Source organism: Prionailurus viverrinus, chromosome B4 (genome assembly GCF_022837055.1).
Source record: "Prionailurus viverrinus isolate Anna chromosome B4, UM_Priviv_1.0, whole genome shotgun sequence".
Classification (NCBI taxonomy): domain Eukaryota; kingdom Metazoa; phylum Chordata; class Mammalia; order Carnivora; family Felidae; genus Prionailurus; species Prionailurus viverrinus.
In genome coordinates, this window is record NC_062567.1 from 18,700,555 (window position 1) to 18,727,587 (window position 27,033).

Sequence of the window (27,033 nt, forward strand, 5' to 3'; positions counted from 1 at the left end):
CTCAGGGCAAAAGGCAATCTTAGCTTAACATTATCCCGACTTCCAGAATCCTGGAAGTCTCCTTTAACAGGTAGAAATTCCTTTGGAAACTTCCTTTATCTCTACCCTCCCAAGATATATGTCAGCAATCATCCTCTAGGTATATGTGCCACTGATATATACCTGAAGGGTCTCATGACTAAGGTTTTATTAGACAGTAATAAATGACCTTTTCCTAACAACAGCTAGCCCCTCAACATCTTGGAGACCTTGCTTCCAGAATTCCTTAGAGAGTTACACTATCCCTAACCCTTTCCCAACTTGAAAGTATATAATCATCCACCCGTCACAACTCCAGTGTGGCTCTTTCTGTCCATGGGTCCTGTCTCTGTGCTTTAATAAAACCACTGAAGATATCTCAAGAATTCTCTCTTGACCGTTCGCGTCGAACCCCAACATCTCCATATTACATAGCATTTAATTAAATCTGTTTTTCTCTCCTGTTAATCTTTTTTTTTTTTTTTTACGCTTATTTGTTTTTGAGAGAGAGAGACAGAGCATGAGCTAAGGAGCGGGCAGAGAGAGGAAGAGACACAGAATCCGAAGCAGGCTCTGAGCTCTGAGCTGTCAGCCCAACGTGGGGCTCAAACCCACAGACTGTGAGATCATGACCTGAGCCAAGTTGGACTTTTAACCAATTGAGCCACCCAGGCACCACTGTCTTTTTTCTTTCTTTCTTTTTTTTTTTTTTTTTTTTGAGTTCATTTATTTATTTTTGAGAGAGAGAGATGGCGTGCGAGAGCTGGGGAGGGGCAGAGAGAGACAATCCCAAGCAGGCTCCATACAGTCAGCTCAGAGCCAGATCTGCCTCGAACTCACAAACCATTGAGATCATGACCTGAGCCGAAATTAAGTCAGATGCTTAAGTGACTGAACCACCCAGGTGCCCCTAATCTGTCTTTTATCAGTTTGATTTTTGCCATCTCACTCGATAAAAAAAAAAGAAAAAGTTTTTCCTCCTCCATGACCATCCTGTTGGTGTCAGGGTTTGGAAAAGTCTGCAAATTTGGTGTCAGGAGGGAAAAAAAAAAAATCTAACTATAGGAAAATATGCATCCCCCCCCCCAAAGGGTCTATAGTTTTCATGCAAACCCAATACAATTTTCAATGAGTTTATTTGTACAATATGTCACGAAACACATTATTTAATGTATATGGAGGGACACAGAGCCAAGAACATTCAGTCCATTTCTGTAGAAGAAAAGAAAATGAGATAACTTATCTTACCAAATACCTAAAATTACATGTAAATTGTAGTGGTACTGATGAAGAAGCCAAAGGCAAGCTAACGCCCGCAACTACCAACCCCCCTGCCCCTGCCCCCCGCCCCCCCCCCCCACCTAGGTGAAATATGTGTGATATTCCTCAGGCATGCCTGGCTGCCCAAGAACAAAGAAAAGGAAAGAAAACAAATGATGAACTGATAAAGATCACAGCCATGCAGAACAGGAGTCTCCATCAGTTTAAAATATTTTAGTAAATTACAAGAAAAAGGCAATTTTATCAATAGCTTAAATCTCCGGAAACCTAAGGACTCAGTGTCCTCGAACCCCAACATCACAGTGATATGGGAACAAAAGGAAGAAGGAAATGGCTAGATAAAATTAAGTTTCCTTATTACCTGCAGCCCATTGACAAATACTTGAGGCTGGCAGAGTAGAACATTTCTCCAGGAACTGTCTTAATGGTAATGCTTTGCTAGATGGAAAAACAATCTTAGCTTGACAATTGCTAGGCTTCCAGTACCGTGAGTCTTCTTTAGCATATGAAAATTCCTTTGGAAACTTCCTCTTGACTTTACCTCCCCCAGCTCCTGAGTATATAATCAGTCTTCCCGCCCCCCCCCCCCCCTTAACCCCAGGGCAGTGCTTTTCGTTCCACCGGTCCTGTCCCCATGCTTTAATAAAATCACTTTTTGCACCAAAGATGTCTCCAAGAATTCTTTCTTGGCCATCAGCTCCGAACCGCCATCACCCCCAAAGCTCATCACTTATGGGGAAAAATGAATCCCTGCTTTTCAAACCAATACTAAAAATCAGTTCTAGCAGATTAAACACCTGAATGTAAAAGGCAAAAATATAAAAATTTTAAAAGACTTTAAGATGTTGCAGCGTTTTAAAAACAAAACATAGAATGTGGAAACAATGAGGAAAGGAGAAAGTTTGACTACATTCAAAAAGTTTGCGGGCGGGGGGGGGCATCAAAAAACACCATTAAAAGACTGGAAAGACAAAGAAGTGGGAAGATATTTGTAACATACAACAAATAAAAATGAGTTCATAATATGTTTTTAAAAACTGTGAAAATTAATAAAGGGAAATCTCACTAGAATGGAGACGGGAGGTTGGGGGTGGGGGAAGGGGGTGTGGCTTTCATGCCTCAGTCTCACTGGTGGTGCCCATCAATTGCAAATCAAACGGGAAAAGGCGGGACTTTGTAAACAGGTACGATTTGACTGTCCTGGAAGGAGGCAGATTTGCTTCCTCTCCAGCCCTCCCTCCCTGGCTTCCCTTGCCTCCTCCCTCTCCCCTGCCCACCCTCCCAAACAAACCAATCTTTTGCCCATAAAATAACTGGTAGTTTGATTTTTTTTTTAAATTTTCTTAACATTTATTTATTATTGAGAGACAGAGAGAAACAGAGCGTGAGCAGGGGAGGGGCAGAGAGAGAGGGAGACACAGAATCGGAAGCAGGCTCCAGGCTCTGAGCCATCAGCACAGAGCCCGACGCCGGGCTCGAACCCACGAACCCTGAGATCATGACCTGAGCTGAAACCAAGGGCTGGATGCTTAACCAACTGAGCCGCCCAGGTGTCCCAATTGCAATCAATTTAGAAGACTGTTTGGCATTTTCTAGTAAGTAGCAAAATACACATACATTCTACCTAAGAGTTCCACTCTGAGGAATATACTTTAAGGGCACTCTTCTGGCACATTTGCACCAGATACGGTATAAGATGTTTTTAAAAACAAAACTGTAATTACAGCAAAAAAAAAAAGTATTACCAGGATAGGTAAGAATATTGTGGCATTATGTTATAGAATATTATGTAGCAGTGACAGTCAATGGATGATAGCTATACATAGCAAGAAGTGTAAATCTCAGGGACACAATTTCAGAACAAAAGTATAAAAATATATACATACAATAGTATATATAATATACAATTACATATAGAGAGTTCAAAATGTAGGTCTTAATAATTCATTTGGAAATACACACTGAAGTGCAAACAATAAAAATGGGGGGATTATTAAGCACAAAATTTATGATTATGGTTACATCTGGGCGTGGAAAGCAGTAGGGACGGGCCTGGGGAAGGACATACACAGGGCATCCAAGATACTGTTACATCTTTTTCCTTAAGTAGAGCAGTTGTTACATGGGTATTTGTTGTGCCATGATCTCCTATGTGATTACATTTTATAAAAATTCTTTTGTTTCTATTCAAAACTTAATAAAGGTAACTTAAAAATGATACTTATACAGTCAGGTAGTTTATATCAAAGTTACGCCAACTAGATATTTATATGTCAGAAGTTAATCGACTGCAAGGTAAATAAGACCCAACAGATTTAAAACATAAAACAGATTTAAAACAACAGATCAAAAAAAAATTTTGTTTAATGCACAATATTTTCCAATTTTCTCTTCTCTCTCTCTCTCTCTCTCTCTCACTTCCTCCACCTTGATTCAGCTTGTGGTCATGTCTCTGCCTTCATTAATAAAGAAACATAAAAAAAAAAAAGTAACGTGACCCGTCATCCAACCAGCTGTTCGAGCCAAAAAGCTAAGAACTACCCATGATTTCTCCGTGTTGCTCCCCTCGCACACGGAATTCACTGGTGAATCTTGTTGGCTCTCCCTCTAAAATATATCCCAAATTCATCCACTTCGTCTATCTCCATTGCTACTGTCCTATTCCAAGCCATCGTCATCACTTACAGAGATTACTAAAACAACCTTCTGCTCTTCTTGTTTCCATCCTTGCCTTCCTATATTCCTTTTTCTTCCCAGCAACCTTAGGAATCTTAAAAAAAATAATAAAATGCAGAGAGACAGAGCACAAGTGGGGGAGGGGCAAAGAGAGAAGGAGACACAGAATCGGAAGCAGGCTCCAGGCTCCAAGCTGTCACCACAGAGCCCGACGCGGGGCTCGAACTCACGAACCGCGAGATCATGACCTGAGCCGAAGTCGGACGCCTCAACCGACTGAGCCACCCAGGCGCCCCATAGATAACATTTTTATATAGACTCTATAGCTGATATATCTGTATTTCTACCTTTTTCTCTGTATATTTCTCTGTGATCTAGCAATTCTACTCCAGTATATGCCCAACAGAAATGCATTCATATGTGCATTTAAAGATACATACAAGAGGGGCTCTTGGCTGGCTCAGTTGATAGAGGATCTGACTCTTGATTTCGGGGTTGTGGGTTCGAGCCCACATGTGGAGATTACGTGAAAAAAATAAAATCTAAAAACTAAGAGGCACATACAAGAATGTTCATAGCAGCACCATACCTTTAACAGGCAAATACTGGGAACAACTCAAATGTCCATCCACAATAGAATGGGTCCACTGTACATTCATACAATTCATACAACTCTAGTCATACAGTGGAACAATGTACAGCAATAAGAAAGAACAAACTGTTGCTATGGCAACAATATGGATAAACCTTACAAATGGAAGGTCCAGTGATAGAGGCCAGACACAAAGAAGCAAGTGTCCTATGGTTGTATTTACAGTAAAATCCAAACACAGGCAAAGCAAATCCATGCAACAGAAGTCAGATCACGGTAACATTTGGAGAGGCGGTGTGGTGTCGGCATACCTTAACATCCTACGTACTAATTCTTGATCTAGGCAGTGATGATCTGGGTATGTTCATTTTGTTTAACAAAAATTTGAATGCTACACTTGTAATCTGTGTTCTTTTTTTTTTTAATTTTTAAATAATGTTTCTTTTTGAAAGACAGAGAGAGAGAGGGAGAGACGACGAGTGGGGGAGGGGCAGAGAGAGAGAGAGAGAGAGGGAGACACAGAACCCAAAGCAGGCTTCAAGGTGTTGGACACTTAACCAACTGAGCCACCCAGGCACCCCACAATCTGTGTACTTTTATGTGGGTGAGTTACACTTCAATTAAAAGTTTACTTTTTAAAAGCCCTGCTTATAAGTTCTTCTTGCCAAAAGGCATAAAACTTGAACATGAATCTAATCAAGATTTTAGAGCTAAATTCTATAGGAAATATGGAAAACAGAGGAACAAGTGACACATCCCTTTAAGAAGCAAACTAACAAATATGGAACGTGGGACATTTGGAAAGACAACGGCCTTATTTGTTGTTATTTGTTGCAAAAGTCAATGTCAAGGGAAAGAAAGAAGAGAAAGGGAGGGGGGAAAAGAAATGTATTGCAACTGAAATGATACTTCTTCTTACTACAAAGTAGTACATGTTATAAAAAATGGAAGCATGACTGTTATAAAAATACAGAGACTTCAATTTAAAAAGTGTTTTCTTTTTCTCCCTCATTCTCCAGACATTCTGCACATGCTACAATATTGTGTTGTTCTGCCTCTTTTTTTGTTTCAATTAAAATATATCTTGGACATGGCTTCATAGTAGGTACACATGAATTTACCTTAATTTAAATGGCTGGGTATTTTTCTATCATTTGTATCATTAAGTAGTATTATTCCAATATTTTTTTTTTTAATTTTTTTTTTAACGTTTATTCATTTTTGAGACAGAGAGAGACAGAGCATGAATGGGGGAAGGTCAGAGACAGAGGGAGACACAGAATCTGAAACAGGCTCCAGGCTCTGAGCTGTCAGCACAGAGCCCGACGCGGGGCTCGAACTCACGGACCGCGAGATCATGACCTGAGCCGAAGTCGGACGCCCAACCGACAGCCACCCAGGCACCCCATTCCAATATTTTCTATTAAAAAGTAAATTATAATGCAGCTAGTCATTGTATATGTATTTGTCTCTATTTCAACTGGTGGAATAGATTCCCCTAGAAGTGGGATAGCTTGATCAAAATAAATGTACATTTGAATTTTTATTAGAATTTGCTAAATTTCTTCCAAACGGGAGGTACCAATATATGCTTCTACAATATATGTGCCTGTCCATTGACCCACATGTTGCCAACAACAGATCATATCAATCTTTTATTTTTTTAAAGTTTTTGTTTTGTTTTGTTTTGGGGGGGAGAGAGAATCTCAAGCAGGCTCCACGGTCAGCATAGAGCCTGACATGGGGCTCGATCTCACAACTATGTGATAATGACCTGAGCCACAATCAGGAGCTAGATGCTCAACCGACTCAGCCACCCAGGTGGCCTTCAATCTTTCACATTTCTGCCAATCTGATAGACGAAAGCAGTATTTTTTGCTTCATTTGCATTTGTTTGATTTTTAATAAGGCTGAGCATTTTTTATAAGCCTGTTGGCCATTTGGATATTTTTATTTTAACAGTTTTTGAATATATTTTGCTTCGTTTTGTACTGGGCTATTCGGCATTATCTGTATGATTGGTAGGAGGCCTCAATACATTAGGAATGTTAATATGTTATTTGCATAGGTTATTTGCACCTACTCTCCCAGGTCTTCATTTGTCTTCCAACTGCTTTTTCTTGCTTTTGTTATGCAGAGTTTTTCATTTTATGCCTACTTTTATTTTCCTTTATGGTCTCTGTGGAAAGATTCATGCTCAGAAAGCCCTTCCCCATTTATCTGTTCATGTATTTATTCTTTCAACATATGTTTGTCCAGCACCTGCTACATGCCTCTAGGTATGAAGCCGAGACAGCTGCCCTCCCAAAGCATAAAGTCTGGCGGGGTGAAGCAGAACTCTCATAAGTAAACAAACGTGAAGAAGACAGTTGTCGCCAGGGGAACTGCTCTGAAGGCCACAGAATGGGATGATGGAGTAGGGGGAGACTGGCATAGAAGATCTCGCCTGGGTGGTGGTGGTCACAGGAAGCCTGAGGAGGCACCATTTGAGCTACAATATGAACATGAGAGACAGATGGTTCCAGGCATTAGCCCCGAGGCAGGAACGTACTTGGCAGGGTTGAGGGTATGAAAGCTACAGCAGAATGAACCTGGAGAGCCAACGGGGCAGGGTCACCCAAGGCCTGGAAGGCATAGACCAAGCACAGGAGCTTGGACTCCACCTTGAACTCTAAAAGGCACTATGGGCAGGGTGGGGGCCGGGCAGCTCAGTCAGTTAAGCACGGGACTCTTGAAATCCGAGAGTCGTGATCTCACTGTTTGTGAGTTCGAGCCCCACTTGGGCTCTGTGCTGACAGTGTGGAGCCTGCTTAAGATTGTCTCTCTCCCTCTCTCTCTGCCCCTCCCCCATCTGCACAAGCTCGCTCTCTCTCAAAATAAATAAACATTAAAAAAAATAATAATAATTTTAAAAAGGCCATCGGAGGGTTTTATGAAAGAGGACCAAAGCAGTAGCCTGCGTTTTTCAAATATATCTACTTTTTTTATGATGAAACATATGCCAAAGTAGAGAAAATTATAATAGTCTGTTACACACTTATCTACCCGTTTTGTGCTTCCATATTTTTATGGGAATCCTACACATCTTGCCATTGATCCCTGAACACTTCCAGTTCATCTCTAATAATTAAAGGTTTCTTTCCTTTTTCTTTTTAAGAAAATTTTTTAATGTTTTATTTATCTGTTTATTTATTATTTTTGAGAGAGACAGAGTGTGGGCAGGGACGCGGCAGAGAGAGAAGGAGACACAGCATCCGAAGCCGGCTCCAGGCTCTGAGCTGTCAGCAGAGAGCCCGATGCAGAGCTTGAACTCACAAGCTGTGAGATCATGACCTGAGCTGAAGTCAGACGCTTAACCAACTGAGCCACCCAGGCGCCTCCTCCTTCTTCTTCTTTTTTTTTTTTCCTACAGAATCATAATGCCACCATCACACTAACAAAATTGACGAAGGGTTTCTTAATGTCATTTAACAGCCAGTCCATATTAAAATTTCTCCAACTTTTCTGACAGTTGGTTTGTTCAAATCAGGATTCTAACGAGCCCCACAGATTGCATTTAGTGACACGTCTCTTTAATGCTTTTAATCTAGAGCAGAACTTGGTTCCTTTTGTCCCTCCCTCCACTATCCAACATTCTGCCTTAAACCACAGATAGTGCCCCTCTTCCATCCTTCCCTCTTTCTCATTCTTCCTTTTATCTCTCTCCAAGAAACATTTATTAAAATCCAAGCACAGTGCTGGGCACTGAGGAAACTCCTTGTGGTTTCTGTCTTCCTAGATGGTATATCTACCTGAGTCTCCATTTCTCCAACGTGCTATTAACACCGTTACAGGAGTAACCAACCCGAAGGGTACAAAGGCACCTCTCTTTCTCCTGCTCAGAAAATCCAAGCATTTCCCATTTTCTGTGGAACCACGTTAGAGACATAGATGGGAATTGGGGTCCCAGCTCCACTGCTGACCAGCTCTGTGGCTTTGGGTAAGTTGCTTAATGTAGCCATGCCTCCGTTTCCCCGGTTAGCCAAGGAGGATCCTACTGCCCACTTCAAATGCTTGTATCATGCAGTTGAACCAGCAAAAGATACTTGGACTTCATCTCTGGGCACCATGTTTTGGATGAGCCCGAGAGCATAGGCACTTTGGTAGCAGCCTAATTTACCTTCTAATTCGCAAGAGCACTAGGTTCGAATATGAGCCTGTGACATGGTTCCTATTATTACCACGTTAGGAAGTGAGGATTCGATTTGGGGCCCCAGTTCTTGCTACTTGCTCATGTGAAGACCGAATAAAACAATGTATCTAAACACCTTTGCATGGTGCCTGGCACAAAGAAAGCACTCAGTAAGGCACTGTTCTTTTACTATTGTTAACACACATAGAAAAATAAAATAAATAACTGAAATACACCTGTGCGAACTTTCATGAGTTCTCCTGTTACTTAGTTTCACAGAATGTTGCTGGGTAACCTCTGGCTGGTGCAACCCAGGAACTGAATTTTTAATTTGATTTCAACTTCATTTTTAATAGCCACTTATGGCTCCTAGCTACCATGTAGGGCAATGAAACGGTCAGTGACCGACCAGGTCCTACTCGCCTTTTCACATGCTATGGGACGTGGGAAGCCAGTTTGCCAAACCAGTTTTGCCTCCCCAGTAATCGTCCTTGAGGCAGCAAAACTTCTCTTTTCCATTTGGGTAAACCCTGTCCTCAATATCATCTCCTGAGATGCGTAGGTCACCCTGGCTTGGCTTGCGGTGGGGGCGGGGGAGAATCACTAGGCCAGATTGGTCAGGGTCAGCCTTGAGACTCTTGTAGGAACTGTTTAGAAAGAGATGCTCTAAGGTTGCTCTGGGGGGAAGAAGATCTGCCTGGAAATTAAACCTTCAGAGAAGAAGGCAGAAGCAGGGGATGGACGGTTGCTCGATAACATTATTTGAGCACCTAGATCCAGCTTTTCCTGAAGTCATTACTATCATTACACTGTTCAGTTACATGAACCAATAAATTCTTTTAACTAATGCCAGTGTAATTAGCTATGTGTATAACTTGCCACTGTAAACATTCTGACTAATATACACTATGCTGTCTATTTGGAATCCCTTTGCATTTCTTGTCTACAAACTGAAAGCTTACTTTAAAACCTACCACAGGGGCGCCTGGGTGGCTCAGTGGGTTAAGCGTCCGACTTCGGCTCAGGTCACGATCTCACGGTCCGTGAGTTTGAGCCCCGCGTCGGGCTCTGTGCTGACAGCTCGGAGCCTGGAGCCTGTTTCACATTGTGTGTCTCCCTCTCTCTCTGACCCTCCCCCGTTCATGCTCTGTCTCTCTCTGTCTCAAAAATAAATAAACCTTAAAAAAAAAAAAATTAAAACCTACCACAAATATCACCTCCTCTGTGAAGCCTTCCCAAAGCACAAAGGCAGAAATAATTGTTCCCTTTGTGGAATTTACATAACTCCTGTTACGTGTTTTTCTCTGCACTGAACAAAGTATATTATGGTTTAGTTTATAATCTTCCTCCATTTACCCCTCTTCCATCTCTGAAATGTCAGTGTCCAGCATATCTCAGCACACAGCATTCACTCAACATGTAAATCGAAGATGAATTTATTTGACTTTAAGTTATCATAACCTAGGGGCACCTGAGTGTCTCAGTCAGTTACGCATCTGACTTCGGCTCAGGTCATGATTGTGCGGTTCGTGGGTTTCAGCCCCACATCGGGCTCTCTGCCGTCAGCTTGGAGCCTGGAGCCTGGAGCCTGTTTGGATTCTGTGTCTCCCTCTCTCTCTGCCCCTCCCCGGCTATCGCTCGCGTGCTCTCTCTCTAAAATAAATGAACATTAAAAAAATAAAATATTAAGTTATTATATAGCCTAATATTTTAGGAAGTTTGTTGCTGCCTTTATTTGTTAAAATAAGTATTTTATTATGGTGAACTATATGAAATTGCCGATATTTGACATTTCGGGCTCCAAAAGTGGCAATTTCATATTGTCCAACATAATAAACATTGATAATTATTATAGATATCCTAAGGGCACTTTATCGTATCTGAAGTCCACAGTCAGTGGACAGAAAGATACAAGCCTCAATGCTAAGATGATAAAAGAGCAGAAAAAATTTACCAGTAGCAAGGACTGTCATGAATATGTGAAAACGTTTATTTATTTATGTGTTTTTAAAGGTTTATTTATTTATTTTGAGAGAGAGAGAGACGGTGTGAGCAGGGAAGGGGCAGAGAGAGAGGGAGAGAGAGAATCCTAAGCAGGCTCCGTGCGGCCAGCGCAAAGCCTGTTGTCGGGCTTGAACCCACGAACCGTGAGATTGTGGCCTGGCTCAAAACCGACAGTCGGACACTTAACCGACTCGGGTACAGTTGTAAGGGCCCTCACAAGCCTAGGAGGCAGGTACTGCTATGATCCCCAATGGACACATGAGGAAACGGAGGCAGAGGGGTTCGGTATTTTGCCTCGGGTCGCTGAACGATTAAGAGACAGAGCCAGGATTCTAACCCAAGTAGCCTGACTGCAGGGTCCTTGTTCTGAAACACACATTACGCTGACTCTTACCCATGATGCTACATTGTGCTGGCAGAACGCTGTCACCCGTCCAACAAATGTAATTCAGAAACTGCTCACTGATGGGAGTGCAAGGAAACCGTCCCCTCTATTTACTGCTGCAGAATACATCTTCCCAAACGTAGCGGCACGAAACCACAACTGTTCCTCGTGCTCACGGGCTCTGTGAGTCAGGGGGTTAAGACAGGCACAGGGGGATGGCTTGTCTCTGCTCCATACTGCCCGGGACCTCAGATGGAAGGACGAAGTGGCCGGGGGCCACGTGACTGGGGAGTTGAGCCCAGGTGGACCTAGTGTCCACACGTGAGTCCTCCGAAAACCTGGGCCTCTCGCGGCTCAGCAGCTGGATTCGGAGAGGGTGAAGCCGGAGAAAACATTCCAAGGGTAAAAGGATGGAGCCCCAAGGCTTCTCTGGACCTGGTCTCCGAGCTGGCGTCACTGCCCTCACCTTGGCTACAGACAAGCAAGGCACTGAGGCCAGCCCAGGTTCAAGGAGGGGGAGTCAGGCTCCTCCTCTCTGTTGAAGAGGGGCGAGGTAACACTGCACGTGAGTGGGACACCGTCCCAGCCACTTTAGCAAACGACTGGTGCAGAGTCAGAGAGGCTGCTGACAGAGCAGTAGGTCCAGCTGTAGGTTACGGAACAGGCAGCCAACAGTGGCTTGAACAGCAAGAGGGGTAATTGTGTCTGGAAACGAAAAGGCCAGGGGCAGAGCGAGTCCGGGGCTATTTAGTGGTTCAGTGATGTCATCCAGGAGCCCAGTGCTTTTCATCTTTTCACTCTGCCACCTGTACGTCGCACATCCAAAGTGTCTCAGTCCTTCATCTTCGGCTGGCCGCGGCAATCCCGAGCATCAGAAGGAGGCAACGTGTCAAGCAAAGAAAACGAAGGGTATTTCTTCCCACGGGTGGCTTTACGCGCCCAAGAATAACCTCGGAGCCCACTTAGCTTCAGCTCACGTTGGTCAGGGACCTGACCTTGCCCGTGTTCCCGCCGTATCTGGAAAGGGCGCAGGGAAAGAAAGGGCCCAGCATTTGGGCCCCTTAATACTGTGAAGAGAAGTGAGAAGCGTTTCCGCTAATAAAAAAAGGAAGAGCGAGAATCACTCCTGAGTCACCAGTGTCTGCCACGAATGTGGGCAGCTGTCCACCTGTTTAGCAGATATTAGCTGATCGCTAACCACACATCGGGCCTGCTAAGAGGCACACAGAGCAGTGAGTAAGACACAGCATCCCTGCCCTCCTAAGGCTTGCAGTCTGGTGTGGACCAGAACACGGAACAAGCAGTTATAATTAAGTACAAATGTGGCAAGTGCCAAGGAAAAAATGCACGTAATCAACGCACAGTTTGCCACAATAAAAATATTTCCTCCGGAGGTTTATTGACAGGAAAGACAAGGTTCCAGTTATAAAATCTAAAAGAAGCACAAGGTCCTTCCTAAGCCTGCAGGGTAAGCACGGAAAACGATGAGTTTTCCCAGTATGGAGGAGAATGCAGCACCGTACCTGGCGAATAGATGAGTCCTCATCAAAAGAAAAGTGACTCGACCGAGAGTCAGAGACGATTCATCGGGATTTACCACAGACCCAGTGAACCCTCTGAGACTAGCCAGCCTTCCCTCCAACTGCACGCTCACCAAACAAACCTTGGATTATTCCTTCACTTACCCGCATACCAGGATGGAATTTTCCAGTGTCTGCAAAGTTACATCTGTCACCATAAAGTGTCATTTTGGTCAATTTAATGTGCGTGTGAACCGTGACCCGAAAACTGAGCAAACAGCTCTTCAAAGCCAAAAACACGGACGGGGACCCCACAGTGAGCCCCACTCTGTGCGATCCCAGGATGTGACGCTGGCCTGGTCCATGACGGCGCTAAAAACCCACCTTGTACGTTCCTTTGATAACAGCTATGGCATCAGCCAACTGCTGATTGTAGCATTTTCTTATGATGTCCTCATTCTGCAAACCAAAAAATGAATACAATGAGCACCATAATGTAGCTTCAAATATAGCTCTCACACCTACTAAGGGACTCCATATAAAACCATCGTTCAGATCATCACAAATCTTGTGAACGCTTCAATTTGCAACCATTTCTCCTACACTAAAGTTATTATGCTGCAGTCAATTTTTACTTACACTTAACCAAAGGCAATAGAGAGCTCACATGGATAAAATAAATACAGATCATCTGAGCATGTTCTTTCACTTTACATATCTTTTTAGCGTCTTCCTGGAACTGCTTTTAAAAGTAATAAAATCTACTTATGATTCATATCTTGTCCTGGTCCTTATACCTTTTGAATAGGATATGCTCATAGAAAGAAACCTAGAGCCACTAATCCATCAACCAGAGTGATTTTCTAATTAATCGAATCACTTGACCACTGTTTTGGATAACAATGAAAGACAGTACGTTAAAAAAAAGTCACAAATCTTGATTCTGATGTCAATTCTGATTCCAGCATGGAGTGCAAACAACGATTAGGTTTTAGAGTCAGACAGAATTGGATTTCAATATCATTGTGCCACTTTCAATCTGTCTGACCTGAAGCAGGTTACCTGACCTTGGCATCTCGGTTTCCTTATCTGTAGATTAGGGGTGATCAGGTTTCATTTAAGCATTGACTTAAGGAGGAAACACATTTAAAAGGCTTAGTGTGGGGCACTTGGGTGGCTCAGTCGGTTGAGCGTCCGACTTCAGCTCGGGTCATGATCTCGTGCTTCATGGGTTCCAGCCCCGCGTCCGGCTCTGTGCTGACAGCTCAGGGCCTGGAACCTGCTTTGGATTCTGTTTCCCTCTCTCTGCCCGCCCCCCACTCATGTTCTGTCTCTGTCTCTCAAAAATGAGTAAACATTAAAAAAAAAAATTAAAAGGCTTAGTGTGACTCTTAGAATGGTGAGATGAGATTTTTGTTTTATAGCTGAGAAGTAACAGTACGTGTTCTTTTTTTTTTTGAGATAGAGAGCAGGGGTGGAGGCCAGGGGGAAAGGAGGAGAGACAGAATCTCTCAAACAGGCTCCATGTGTGGAGCCCAACATGGGGCTCGATCCCAAAAGCCTGAGATCACGACCCAAGCCGAAATCAAGAGTCGGATGCTCAACTGACTCAGCCAGCCACTCAGGCGCCCCCCCATACCTGTTCTTAATGACAGATACGTACGCTAACCTGACCAAAGATTTTAGGAAACTCCTTGAAACAGCAGAATTTTCAAGCCTTTGGCTCCTACAGAGATAATAGGCACAAATAAGATGATATAAAATTGTGCTTAAGAGTCAGATCTCAAGCATCAAACTGGCTGGCTGGGAACATGAACTCTGATGTTTTGTTTTAACCGGTGGCCTTGAGCAAGTGAATTAAACTTTCTGGGCCTCAGTTTCCTCATCTGTGAAAGAAGGATAATAATAATTGCACCTACTTTATGAGGTGAGTGTGAGAATTAAATTAATTTGTGTACAGAGCACTCACAAAGTTTCTGACACAAAGTAAAGCTATTGTTTGTATTATCTACTCTATGAGACACGACGTAGGCAAATAAAATCGCCCTCATGAGTTGCTAAATTCAAAACTGCACTAGGTATCTACCTAAGCAGGCGATCAAGCCATATAAAACAAAGGAAATGAGAGAGTTTGTACCTCTTGATAGTGTTTTTCGATTGTTAGGATCCTGTCATGTAGAGCAGTGAACAGGTTGAAAGACTCCTCTTTAAGACGGTCCTCAAACTTCAGCTGAACCAGTTCTCTGAGGAACCCAAAATCCACCTGAAGAGATCTAATGACCTAAAAATGGAAAAAAACATACATTATTGTAGAGAGTAAGGGCGCTCTGTGTAAAGGTTCTAGCACATTGCCTGGTTCCGGGCACAGAGAAGCAAATTTTGCCACCGCAAGGTAAGCCTCTTTGGCAAACTGATTATTTTAGGCTGATTATTTTTAAGAAACTGCAAACACAGGAGAAGCTCTGAAAACTGAGTATAAGCTTCCCTTTTATAAGAGACATTTACATTTATAAGGGAAATCACCACTTGTAAGGGTGTCTCTTTAGCTGTACCAGCAAGAGGGGCATGACGCAAAATCTTTAGAGACCCTTTTTTTTAAAGTTTATTTATTTATTTTTGAGAGAGAGAGAGAGAGAGAGAGAGAGAGAGAGGGAGAGAGCGCACGTGAGCAGGGGAGGGGTAGAGAGAGAGGGAGAGAGAGAATCCCAAACAGGCTCTGTGCTGTCAGCACATAGCCCAAAATGTGGGACTTGATCTCATGAACCATGATATCATGACCTGAGCCAAGATCATGGGGGATGCTTAACCGACTGAGCCACCCAGACTCCCCTAGAAAGTCTTATGTTGACTTAACTCTGCATAACTACCATACCCTTGTTTATTGAGCTTTTCCTGGTAACCTCCCATAACTGTGCCCTACCTCCCCAATATCTTCTTTTGTGTTTAGTTGAAGGTGGTATTTAAGGTGACGGCTTCCGCCATTTCAGCGTTGCTCAGTTTTTCTGGGTCTCTCCCATATATGCAGGGGGTGTACGTGTCACAAAATTGCTTGATTTTCTCCTGTTAATCTGTCGAACATCAATCTGATTCTTAGACCAGCCAGATGAATATTGAAGGGTCAATAAAAATTTCTCCTCCCCAACACGAGCATATGGTCTGGAATGTGGTCAGGGGCTTGTCCTGCCTTTTAAGAATGCCTTTGAAATACCGTGCACATTGGAGAACTCCAGTTAACTTGCTAAATTAACATATGCTAATGGAGTAAGGGAGAGAAGGTTCCTGGTGGTTTCTTCCTAAATGGTATAAAATACCTGGGTTATTAACAACAACCCTTTATCACACCTCAAAAAGTATCATCCAAGATGTGGATTTTACATCAGAAAAGATAGGAAAAAATTCATATTTGTTGTGAATTTACTAGCCAAACATTTAAATATATAACTAGCATGGTGACTAAGAATCATTTCTGATCGTCATCAAAACATACAATGTGTTTTTGTGAAGATATAATGGCCAAAAAGCTCCCGAATTTGGTGAAAGATAGACTCGAGATGCTGAACAAACTTCATGCAGGATAAATACATATGAACCACACCTAGGTACATAACAATTCAACTGCTGAAAACCACAGGTAAAAAGAAAATCTTTTTTTAGGGGCACCTGGATGGCTTAGTCATCGGTTGAGTGCCCAAATCTTGATTTTGGCTCAGGTCATATCCCAGGGTCATGGGATTGAGTCCCACATCAGTATGAAGCCTGCTTAAGATCTCTCTCTCTCTCTCTCTCTCTCTCTCTCTCTCTCTCTCATTCCCTCTCTTCTTCTGCCCCTCTCCCCTCCCCTCATGTGTATACTCTCTCCCTCTCTCTCTCTCTCTCTCTAAAAGTAAAAAAAAAACAAAAAACACTTTTTTTTCTTAAGTAAACTCTATGCCCTATCATGACCTTGAGATCAAGAGTGGCATACTTTACCAACAGAGCCAGCCAGGCGCCTCAAAAAGAAAATCTTGAAAGCAGTCAGAAAAGAAAACAAGTACATACAGGGGAATAACTTTTGAAATGATTGATGTTTTCTTATTAGAAAGTATGGAAGTCAGAGGCACAATGTTACAGCGAAAAGTAAAAAAGTACATATCAGTCAAAAATGCTATAATCAATGTAACATTTTAAATAAAGAAAACTATGAGAATTCATTGCCCAAGTCAAGAATTGCTAAAGAAATTCCTTCAGGCTAAAAAGAAATATTACAAGCTGGAAACTTAGATTTTCAGGAACGAGTGAAGAGCATTGGAAATAGTAAATATCCAAGCAAATATAAAAGACTAGTTTTACTTCTTATTAGTTTAATATATACAGGAATGTTTAAAAAGATTTTTTTTAATGTTCATTCATTTTTGAGAGAGAGACAGAGTATGAGTGGGGAGGGGCAGAGAGAGAGGGAGACACAGAACTTGAAGCGGGCTCCAGGCTCTGAGCTGTCAGCACAGAGCCCGATGCGGGGCTCAAGCTCACGAGCTGTGGGATCACGACCTGAGCCAAAGTCAGACGCTTAACTGACTGACTGAGCCACCCAGGAGCCCTCAGGTTGGATTTTTAAAACCTGCTATATATAATTTGTAAAAGACGTACTAAGACACAACACAGAAATGAGGTCAGTGTAAGAATGAGAAAGATTTATCAGGCAAACACTATATCAAAGAATGTTGATATAGGTATATTAGTATTGAAGAGAATGGTAAAAATATAGATATAGATATAGATGATATAGATACAGATATAGATTCACATACATATAGATTCATATACATATATACATACATGTATACACATACATATATATTCACATACATATATGTTCATATACATATATATACACATACACATATACACATACATATATATACGCTCTCAACTATTAACAAGTGCAGCGTATCTTTAATTTCCCATATCCAGGGCACAATGACAAAGACCGACCTCACACAAACACAAGTTGCAAACAAACACCAAATAATTTGTCTCACAAAGAGTTTTTACTGACAACAAAGGATGGAAGTTAAAAATCAACAACATAAGAATCACTCAAAAGCATACTTGGAAAATGTTAGAGTATTTCAATCTAATACCGATAAATATTAATAGCAATAACTAATGAAAATAATTAGTATTATGAATACCAATAAAAATACTATATTTCGAAATTTGTGGAATGAAAGTAAAAAAGTACTTTATGGGAAATATAAGACTGTAAATGCTTATCAAAGGAAAGAGGGGGCCTCAAAAACAATGATCTATAGGCTTTGGTAGCTGACAACCCAATATCCATTACACTGGTTCTTCCTTACTGAGAGGACCAGGACTTTTTGGAACAGAAATATGTCTAGTTAAAATGCTCTCTTCTCTAGGGGCGCTTGGGTGGCTCAGTTGGTTAAGCGTCCGACTTCAGCTCAGGTCATGATCTCGTAGTCCGTGGGTTCGAGCCCCACGTCAGGCTCTGTGCTGACAGCTCAGAACCTGGAACCTGCTTCGGATTCTGTCTCCCTCTCTCTCTGCCCCTCCCCCGCATCTCAAAAATAAACAAACATTAAAAAAAAAAGGTTCGCTTCTCTAGAACCCCGTCCAGTCAAAGGGGTCAAGGGATACAGTGAAGGCCAACGATCAACAAGCTGGGGTTTTCTATGGGGTTTTCTGCTTTCCTCACATGGCTGCCGCCCCCTCTACTTCTCTCGTCTTCTCCTTCCTCCATGAACAGCAAATGGAGACCGGAAGTGAAACAGCCATCTTGCTAAGATGAGGTCAGAAATATGAAAGCGAAACCATGCACTAATAATGGAGATTTGAAAAAATAAAACAAGTCTGGTATATAGATAACAACAGAGAGCTACTGCCCCAACTATGGATTATCTAACTCTAACTGACTTATGGGATTAAGGCACGATAGTTGCATTTTCTTTTTTTTTATTTTTTCTTAAAAAAATTTTTTTTAATGTCTTACTTATTTTGGGGAGACAGAGAGACAGAGTGCAAGCAGGGGAGGGGCAGAGAGAGAGGGAGACACAGAATCTGAAGCAGGCTCCAGGCTCCGAGCTGTGAGCACAGAGCCTGACGCAGGGCTCGAACCCACAGAAGGACCATGAGATCATGACCCAAGCTGAAGTCAGATGCCTAACCGACTGAGCCACCCAGGTGCCTCTTAAAGTTTTTTTTTAATGTTTTATTTATTTTGGGGAGACAGAGGGACAGAGTGTAAGCAGGGAGCCACGATAGTTGCATTTTCTAAAAATAGAGTGATATGCCATCCTAACTGACACTGAGATCCAACTCGAGCAGTTAGACAAAGGAAAACAGAGCGAACCCAAAACAGCAGCAAAAATTAAAAAATAAAGATAAGAAATTTATGTACTAGAAATGAAGATATGATGGAGAGGATTAATAAATCTAAAAGTTGAGTCTCTGAAAAAATTAATGATATAGATAAAACTGCCAAGATTCATCTAGGGAAAAACAAGTGTGCGGACAAAATTATAGTTTTTTAAAATATATAACTACAGATACAATAAAGATTTAAGAATAATAAGAGAAGACAGTAATTTAAAAATTTGCCGTTCTGAATACTTTTGTAGAAAAACATAATGTCAAAACTCACCCAAGAAGATTTAAGAAAACCTTACTATATCCATAACAAAATCAAAATAGCAATGAAAGTAGGCACATTCAGTTTTACAAGTGACTTCTTTTTTTTTTTTTAATTTTTTTTAACGTTTTATTTATTTTTGAGACAGGGAGAGACAGAGCATGAACAGGGGAGGGTCAGAGAGAGGGAGACACAGAATCTGAAACAGGCTCCAGGCTCTGAGCTGTCAGCACAGAGCCCGACGCGGGGCTCGAACTCACGGACCGCGAGATCGTGACCTGAGCCGAAGTCGGACGCTTAACCAACTGAGCCACCCAGGCGCCCCACAAGTGACTTCTAACAAATACAGAAACAGGTAATTCCAACCTCACGTCAATTATTCCAAAGAAAAGAGTCAGGAACATCTCACAGCTCATTTTATAAAGGTACTAAGACCCTGGTGCCAAGATTGAACAATAGTGTAAGAAGAAAAGAAAATTACAGGACAATCTCTTAGGAACATAAATGAAAACAATCATTAGTAAAATGAGAGCAAATGATGCAGAAAGCAGAAAGAATTATTATGGTCCAGCTGGGTTCATTCCGGGTTTACTATTCAAAAATCAGTTTTCCTCAACATCACTCATCATCGGTGAAATACAAATCAAAACCACGGTGAGATACCACCTGACACCTGTCAGAATGGCCAACATGAACAACTCAGGCCACAACAGATGTTGGCGAGGATGCGGAGAAAGAGGCTCTCTTTTGCATTGTTGGTGGCAATGCAAGCTGGCGCAGCCGCTCTGGAAAACAGTATGGAGGTTCCTCAAAAAACTAAAAATAGAACTGTCCTATGGTCCAGCAATTGCACTACTAGGTATTTATCCAAGGGATGCAGGTGTGCTGTTTTGAAGGGGCACCTGCACCCCAATATTTATAGCAGCACTATTGACAATAGCCAAAGTATGGAAAGAGCTCAAATGTCCATTGACAGGTAAATGGATAAAGGGGCGCCTGGGTGGCGCAGTCGGTTAAGCGTCCGACTTCAGCCAGGTCACGATCTCGCAGTCCGTGAGTTTGGGCCCTGTGTCAGGCTCTGGGCTGATGGCTCAGAGCCTGGAGCCTGTTTCCGATTCTGTGTCTCCCTCTCTCTCTGCCCCTCCCCCATTCATGCTCTGTCTCTCTCTGTCCCAAAAAAAAAAAAAAAAAAAAAAAAAGATGTACACACACACACACACACACACACACACACACACACACACACACTGGAATATTACTCGGCAATCAAAAAGAATGAAATCTTGCGATTTGCAATTACATGGAGGGAACTGGAGGGTATCATGCTAAGCGAAATTAGAGAAAGACAAATATCATATGACTTCACTCATATGAGGAATTGAAGATACAAAGCCGATGAACATAGGGGAAGGAAGCAAAAATAATATAAAAACAGGGAGTGGGACAAAACATAAGAGACTCTTAAATACAGAGAAGAAACAGAGGGTTGCTAGAGGGGTTGCGGGAGGGGGAATGGGCTAAATGGGTAAGGAGCATTAAGGAATCTACTCCTGAAATCATTGTTGCACCATATGCTAACTAACTTGGGTGTAAATTAAACAATAAACAAATTAAAAAAAAAAGATTACTGGAATAAAAAAAGAAATCAGTTTTCACCACATCATCATGTAAAGGAGAAAAGCCATAATGATTCAGTAGATCCATGAAAAGCATTCAAATCCAGTCATTCATGATATTTTTTTAAATGCCTCTTATTAATTAAAAATAGAGGAAACACTCTTAATCTGATTTAAGCATATTGTGTCAGAATTTGGTTCAGCTAGGGGCGCCTGGGTGGCGCAGTCGGTTAAGCGTCCAACTTCAGCCAGGTCACGATCTCGCGGTCCGTGAGTTCGAGCCCCGCGTCGGGCTCTGGGCTGATGGCTCAGAGCCTGGAGCCTGTTTCTGATTCTGCGTCTCCCTCTCTCTCTGCCCCTCCCCCGTTCATGCTCTGTCTCTCTCTGTCCCAAAAATAAATAAACGTTGAAAAAAAAAATTAAAAAAAAAAGAATTTGGTTCAGCTATATCTTAGAACTCCAAATAACAGAAGCGTCAATGAGAAATTATTTCTCTTTCACTGGAAATTGATGTGGGCAGTCTGTGGTGAAAATGACACAAGTCCCTCCCATTCTATCACTCCGCTGCATGCACTGCCTCAAAATCACGGTACAAACGTTAGCACCCATGTTCTAGGCACAGAAATAAGGAAAAAAGGACAGGAAGGGAAGGAAAGTGGGAAGGAGGAAGGAAGGGAGGTAGGGAGAAGAGGTGGAGGAAGGAGTGAAGCAGCAGAAAATGAGTGCACATGAACTGTTCACTAAGGAAGGTTCCCCAAAGTTGCCACATAATATTTCCACCTAATTCTACTGACGTCATTCTAATGACGTCTACTGCGCGTCATTCGGACGCGCCAAACTGCAAAGGAAATGAAGTTATAAAACCGTTCTGAAGGCATCAGGAGAGACGATAAATTAGCAAGTATGTAAGAAAATAACTTTCAAAAGTTATGAGTTGGGGTGTAAATTGGTACAATCTCCGTGTAGGGCAATTTGGCGATATCCTTCAAAGTGATTAATGGATGCATCCTCTGACTCAGAAATTCCACTTTTAAATTTATGCCACAAATTTGCTGGCCTATGAGTATGTACAGAATTATTCATCGCAGTAGAAGATTTAAGATGACCAAAACGTCCATTAATAGAGGGATAGTTAAATAAATGATGCGCATTTTATGATGTGATGTACTTTTGAAATAGGCAAGGAAACTACGTATCAATATGGAATGATTTTCAAGTTATATTGTTGAGTGAAAAAACAGAAACGAAGGACACAAGAGTATTTATAGTTGTATGCTATCCCATGTGACAGTTTTATTGATTAGGGACCTTAATAACTCTTGATATCCGATGTGTATGAAATGTGCTGTTTCTTAACAATCAAGAAAGATCCAGAGGAAATATGATGGAATGCCAAGATTCGACAAAGCTGTATGATGGGTAACCCAAGTTATTCATTGTAGTATTCGCCACATTTTTCTACACACCAAAAGTATTTTACAGTTTTTAAAAGGTATCATAAATAGTCTACGGCCATACCAGCCTGAATGCGCACGATCTCGTCTGATCTTGGAAGGTATCATAAATAGAAAATGTTCACAGATGTCAAAAGAATTTCAAGGAGAGTAACAACACACTTCGCAAAACATATATGCGCATGATGTAAATACAAGCAGCAGTGTATACAAATTATTTTAAAAAATACAGCTCTCATCCAATTCAGCTTGTAAAAGATGCTAATATTTAAAATTTTTTAATCATTTCCATTCTGTGAAGGAAAGAGACATAAAGGTAAACAACACCTAAAATAATCTCAGAAGTTTCTAAATAAATCCAGATTTACCTGTACTAGCTTCTCTGTAGATGAACTCAACTCTTTCAATGGCAAAATTTCATTGGAATCTGTTTGAGTAGCATGGTCTGTGCTGAAAAAGCCAATCTTCAAATCATCGGAAATTTTAAGTCTGGAAAAAATAAATGGAGATTAAAAGTGCTTTATAGAATAGATATTTCCTTTTAACATGTGTGTTATTACACATATTTTTGTGTAAATCGTGTTATATATATTTTTAAAGTCTACTTAGTTTGAGAGAGAGAGAGAGAGCGAGCATGTGTGGGGCAGGGCAAAGAGACAGGGAGAGAAAGAATCTCAAGGAGGTTCTGCACTGTCAGCATAGAGCCTGATGGGGGCTCGAACCCACGAACCATGAGATCATGACCTGAGCCAAAATCAAGATTTGGATGCTTAACCGACTGAGCCACCCAGGTGCCCCAAATCATATTATATTTTAAAGATTCAAAGGGACCTGTGGGGTGAGGAAAGTTCTGAATTAGCTGCTCATGCTTTGGGGTTTTCACCAGGACTCTGCTGGATTATCAGATTCCTTGCACTGGGCATACTGCTCTACTGGTACTCATCTTAATTCCATTCTCTGAGTTATGATCAGTTTGAGCCTCCTTTTAATAGCCTATCTACCGTTTTACCTGTGCTACTGCTTAAACCCATTATAAATTATACACAGGCATACAAGCAAAAATACTTTGAGATAGGGGTTCTTGAAATGTGGCCTGAGGACCCCTGGAGTTCCAGGGCACCCTTCCAGGGAGTCCACAAGGTCAAAATTACTTTCATAATAGTATTAAGATTTCTTTTTTTTTTTTTTTTTTAAGAGAGAAAGAGTGCACAAGCAGGGGAGAGGGAGAGGGAGAGAGAATCTTGAGCAGGCTCCATGCTCTGGCAGGACTGGATTCCACACGGGTCCGGATTCCATGACCATGGATGGGATCATGACCTGAGCTGAAATCAAGCCAGACGCTTGACCAAATGAGCCACCCTGGCACCCCGATAGCATTAAAATTTTATTTTCCTTTTCCACCATCACGCTCTCCCAAGCGTTCAGTGGAGTCTTCCAGAAGCTACAGGTTATGTGAGCACAAGACATGAATGTAGAAGCAGATATGAGAATTCAGCCACCCCACGAAGCCGGGCACTGAAAAGGTTTGCAAAAATGTAAAGCAATGACACTATAACTCATTAAAGTTCTTGTTTTCAAAAATAAAGTTCATTTTTCTTTAAACTGTGTTATTTACATTAGCATAGAATTGGTTTGCCATTATTTTCAATGAATTAATTTACGTATATTCTTTACTGCTCCTTGTAAAATTCTAATACGGTTACCATGAATAGGCATCAACTAAAGCTCTTTGAGGTCCCCAGGAACGATCACAGTTCCCGGAACCAAACAATTTGAGGATTCTTCTTTGGGATCATGACACCACCATACTGTATTTGATTTTCAGACTCCGTTTCTTGAGAAATCTGAGTAGGCAAGGAGTTTAAGTATTTGTAGATTCTTCCTACCGACCTTGAATGATGGCTATCGTAAACAGTAAAAAGAAAGCCAATTTTCTGGATTCACTCCGTCAATGTGATCAAACTTACCACAACTACCAGCTTCTAAAATGTCAGCTCAACAAAGAAAGCCATGAAAGCCCAAGGAGAATCACCAGACTTTTCAGGGCAGGCCCCGAAGAAGACAGAGTGCTTCTATCTTCCGTTGTCTGCTGACCAGCTGACCCTGCTGGGAGCGCCCCCCTGCAACCCTTTCCCTCCTTATTTGCTGGCAGAGTCTCACATGTATCTCCCACAGAAATCAGGGCAGGGTGGTCATATTCCCAGTGTCGAGGGTAACTCTTGTCTTGTCTCCATCACAGAGATCCCATTCTTCTGGGCAGATGTTTTAGGGGAGGGTGTGGAACTTGCTTCTGGCAAGAATGACCCGAGGAAAGATATGTTGGGGGCTTGTGGGAAAGCTTTTTACACTCCGACACCGACAGGGCACCAGGGGAGAGTTTTCCTCTGTGACTGAACACTGCCTTGCGTGGAAGCGATGCCAAGAAGTGCCACGGCCATCTGGTGACCACAAGTGGGGCCAGTCAGAGGGCAAAGCTCGTACATGAATGATGAGCTGTTAAAAAAAAACAAGTAATTTTCACTGATGACTTTGTTTAGCCATCGAATCAACTAGCTCTAAAGCCCGCCATACCTCTGGTCTTCCTGCATCATATAATAAACGCACCAATTGTTGAGAGTTTCTGTTAATCGCGGCTGAACGCTTCCTGGTATTCTAGCTATGTGATACGATGTAAATTACCTAACCTTTCTGGGCCTTAATTTCTTCTTATGAAAAAAAAAATAGTGCCTATTTCATACAGTTATTGTCAGGATTAGTGTGTTAATACCCAGAAGCACTTTGAATGATGCATGTCACATAGTAAGCCCTTAAGAAATGTTAACTGCTGGGGCTCCTGGGTGACTCAGTGGGTTAAGTATCCGACTTTGGCTGAGGTCATGATCTCACGGTTCATGGGTTTGAGCCTCGCACGGGGCTCTGTGTTGCTAGCTCGGAGCTTGCTTCAGATGCTGTGTCTCCCTCTCTCTCTGACCCTCCCCTGCTCACACTCTGTCTCTCTCTCAAAAATTAATAAATAAACATTAAAAAAAAGAAATGTTCACTGCTATTGGTGTTGTGGTGGCAATTGTTACTATCATTATTATGGTCTGAAGTATCATTTTTTCATCACGTTTGGAAAAAACCATTGTAGTCTAGTAATATTCAACCAAGAAAGGCTAAATTTAAATTCATAAATTTTTTAAGCACTTAAAATAATGATTTTTAACTACTCCCACTAAATTTTCAACTCATCTTCCGCACACTTATCAATATCAGACTGATGACAAATCTCATCAGTAGTGTTATCCAGATGGGGAGGGAGCACCGGTAATGCTGTATACCTCAGTTCCAACTAATATTTCCAGTGTTTTTCCACAGAAAATTGTATTTTAGATTTGGCCGAATTTCATTTTAGGAGTCTGTATCTTTTTCGCACTAACACAGTACTATTGGAAGAGGCCATCTCCTTGGTCCCTGAGTGTCCCTGTACATTCTTTCTGCGTATGCCAAGAATGCAAAATCCTGACCACTGTTTCCGCAGGCCATTCCTCGGAGTTGAGTTTGCAGGGAGCAATCTTGAAGGATGGGGTAATGCCTTTCCTCTGCCAAGAAGCAGGCTGATACTGTTTACTATGAAGAGTGGCGAGCTCAGGGATCCCCTCCTTCAATGCAACACGCTGTGTATATAGGTATCTATGATGGGTCTTTAGTGTTACCCTCATGGCACTGGGGGGCATGGCAAATCATCAGAAATAAGCATGAAAGTCTGGATAGTGCTTTTGCAATGATGATAAAGTCCTTTGTCTTTGACCCAGGAGTCTTGTGTCTTCTGCTGACAGCCATGAAACGAGCAAACTTGTTAGCTTATAAGTAGGGTAAGATCTCAAACACTGCAGAGTCCTTGACAGGTACCTGACCCATAAATCCTCTCAATAAATGCTTCTTGTATTGAATTTTTTATATTTATTTTATTTTTAAAAAGTTTTTTATTTAAGTAATCTCTACACCCAACATGGGGCTCAAACTCATGACCCTGAGATCAAGAGGTGCATGTTCTTCTGACTGAAACCGCCACACACCTCTGTATTGAATTTTTTTATGACTAAGATATAGCAATTAACTAAAAAGATCACCAATATTTAAAGCTTTCTCTACCTGACATTTACAACCATTTTTGAAAATAATTTGCGAAAACCACCAAGTTGTAATTATTATGTTAAAATTCAGTATATTTATGTATATACTGTATATTTATGTATTTATGTATAAATTCAGTATATTATGTTAAAATTCAGTATACTACACTATAGAAATGGATGAATCTTATTATCTATGATAAGAATTTTTTTAATTTTTTTAATGTTTATTTTTGAGAGAGACACACAAGAGCATGAGCGGGGGAGGGGCAGAGAGAGAGGGAGACACAGAATCCCAAGCAGGCTCCAGGCTCCGAGCTGTCAGCACAGAGCCCGAAGGAGGGAGGCGGGGGGGGCTCGAAATCACGAACCGTGAGATCATGATCAGAGCCAAAGTCAGATGCGTAACTTACTGAGCCATCCAGATGCCCCTGAAATCTTTTAAAACATGATATAAAAACAAAATCATTTTACTTTCAAGTAAGCATCCCATAAAATATAGATAATAAATGTTTCCTAAAATTACTACAAGGCTCCAAATTTCTCTCTTTTTAATCTATCATTCCCATTATC

The 27,033-nt window shown here is 41.7% G+C and overlaps 1 protein-coding gene across 3 annotated transcripts in view; it reads right to left on the reverse strand.

Moving 5' to 3' along the window:
• CB4H10orf67 (chromosome B4 C10orf67 homolog) overlaps nucleotides 1-27,033 on the reverse strand; it is a 169,470-nt gene that overhangs the window by 130,146 nt on the left and 12,291 nt on the right. For all 3 annotated transcript variants that reach the window (XR_007154236.1, XM_047868559.1, XM_047868558.1), the window contains exons 2-4: nucleotides 22,714-22,834; nucleotides 14,785-14,928; nucleotides 13,032-13,106 (exon numbers count right to left, since the gene is read on the reverse strand). Coding sequence is in view for 2 of the 3 variants with exons in the window: in XM_047868559.1 (XP_047724515.1) it covers nucleotides 13,032-13,106; nucleotides 14,785-14,928; nucleotides 22,714-22,834 (340 nt within the window). In the remaining variant the exon portion in view is untranslated. The remainder of the gene's footprint in view (nucleotides 1-13,031; nucleotides 13,107-14,784; nucleotides 14,929-22,713; nucleotides 22,835-27,033) is intronic.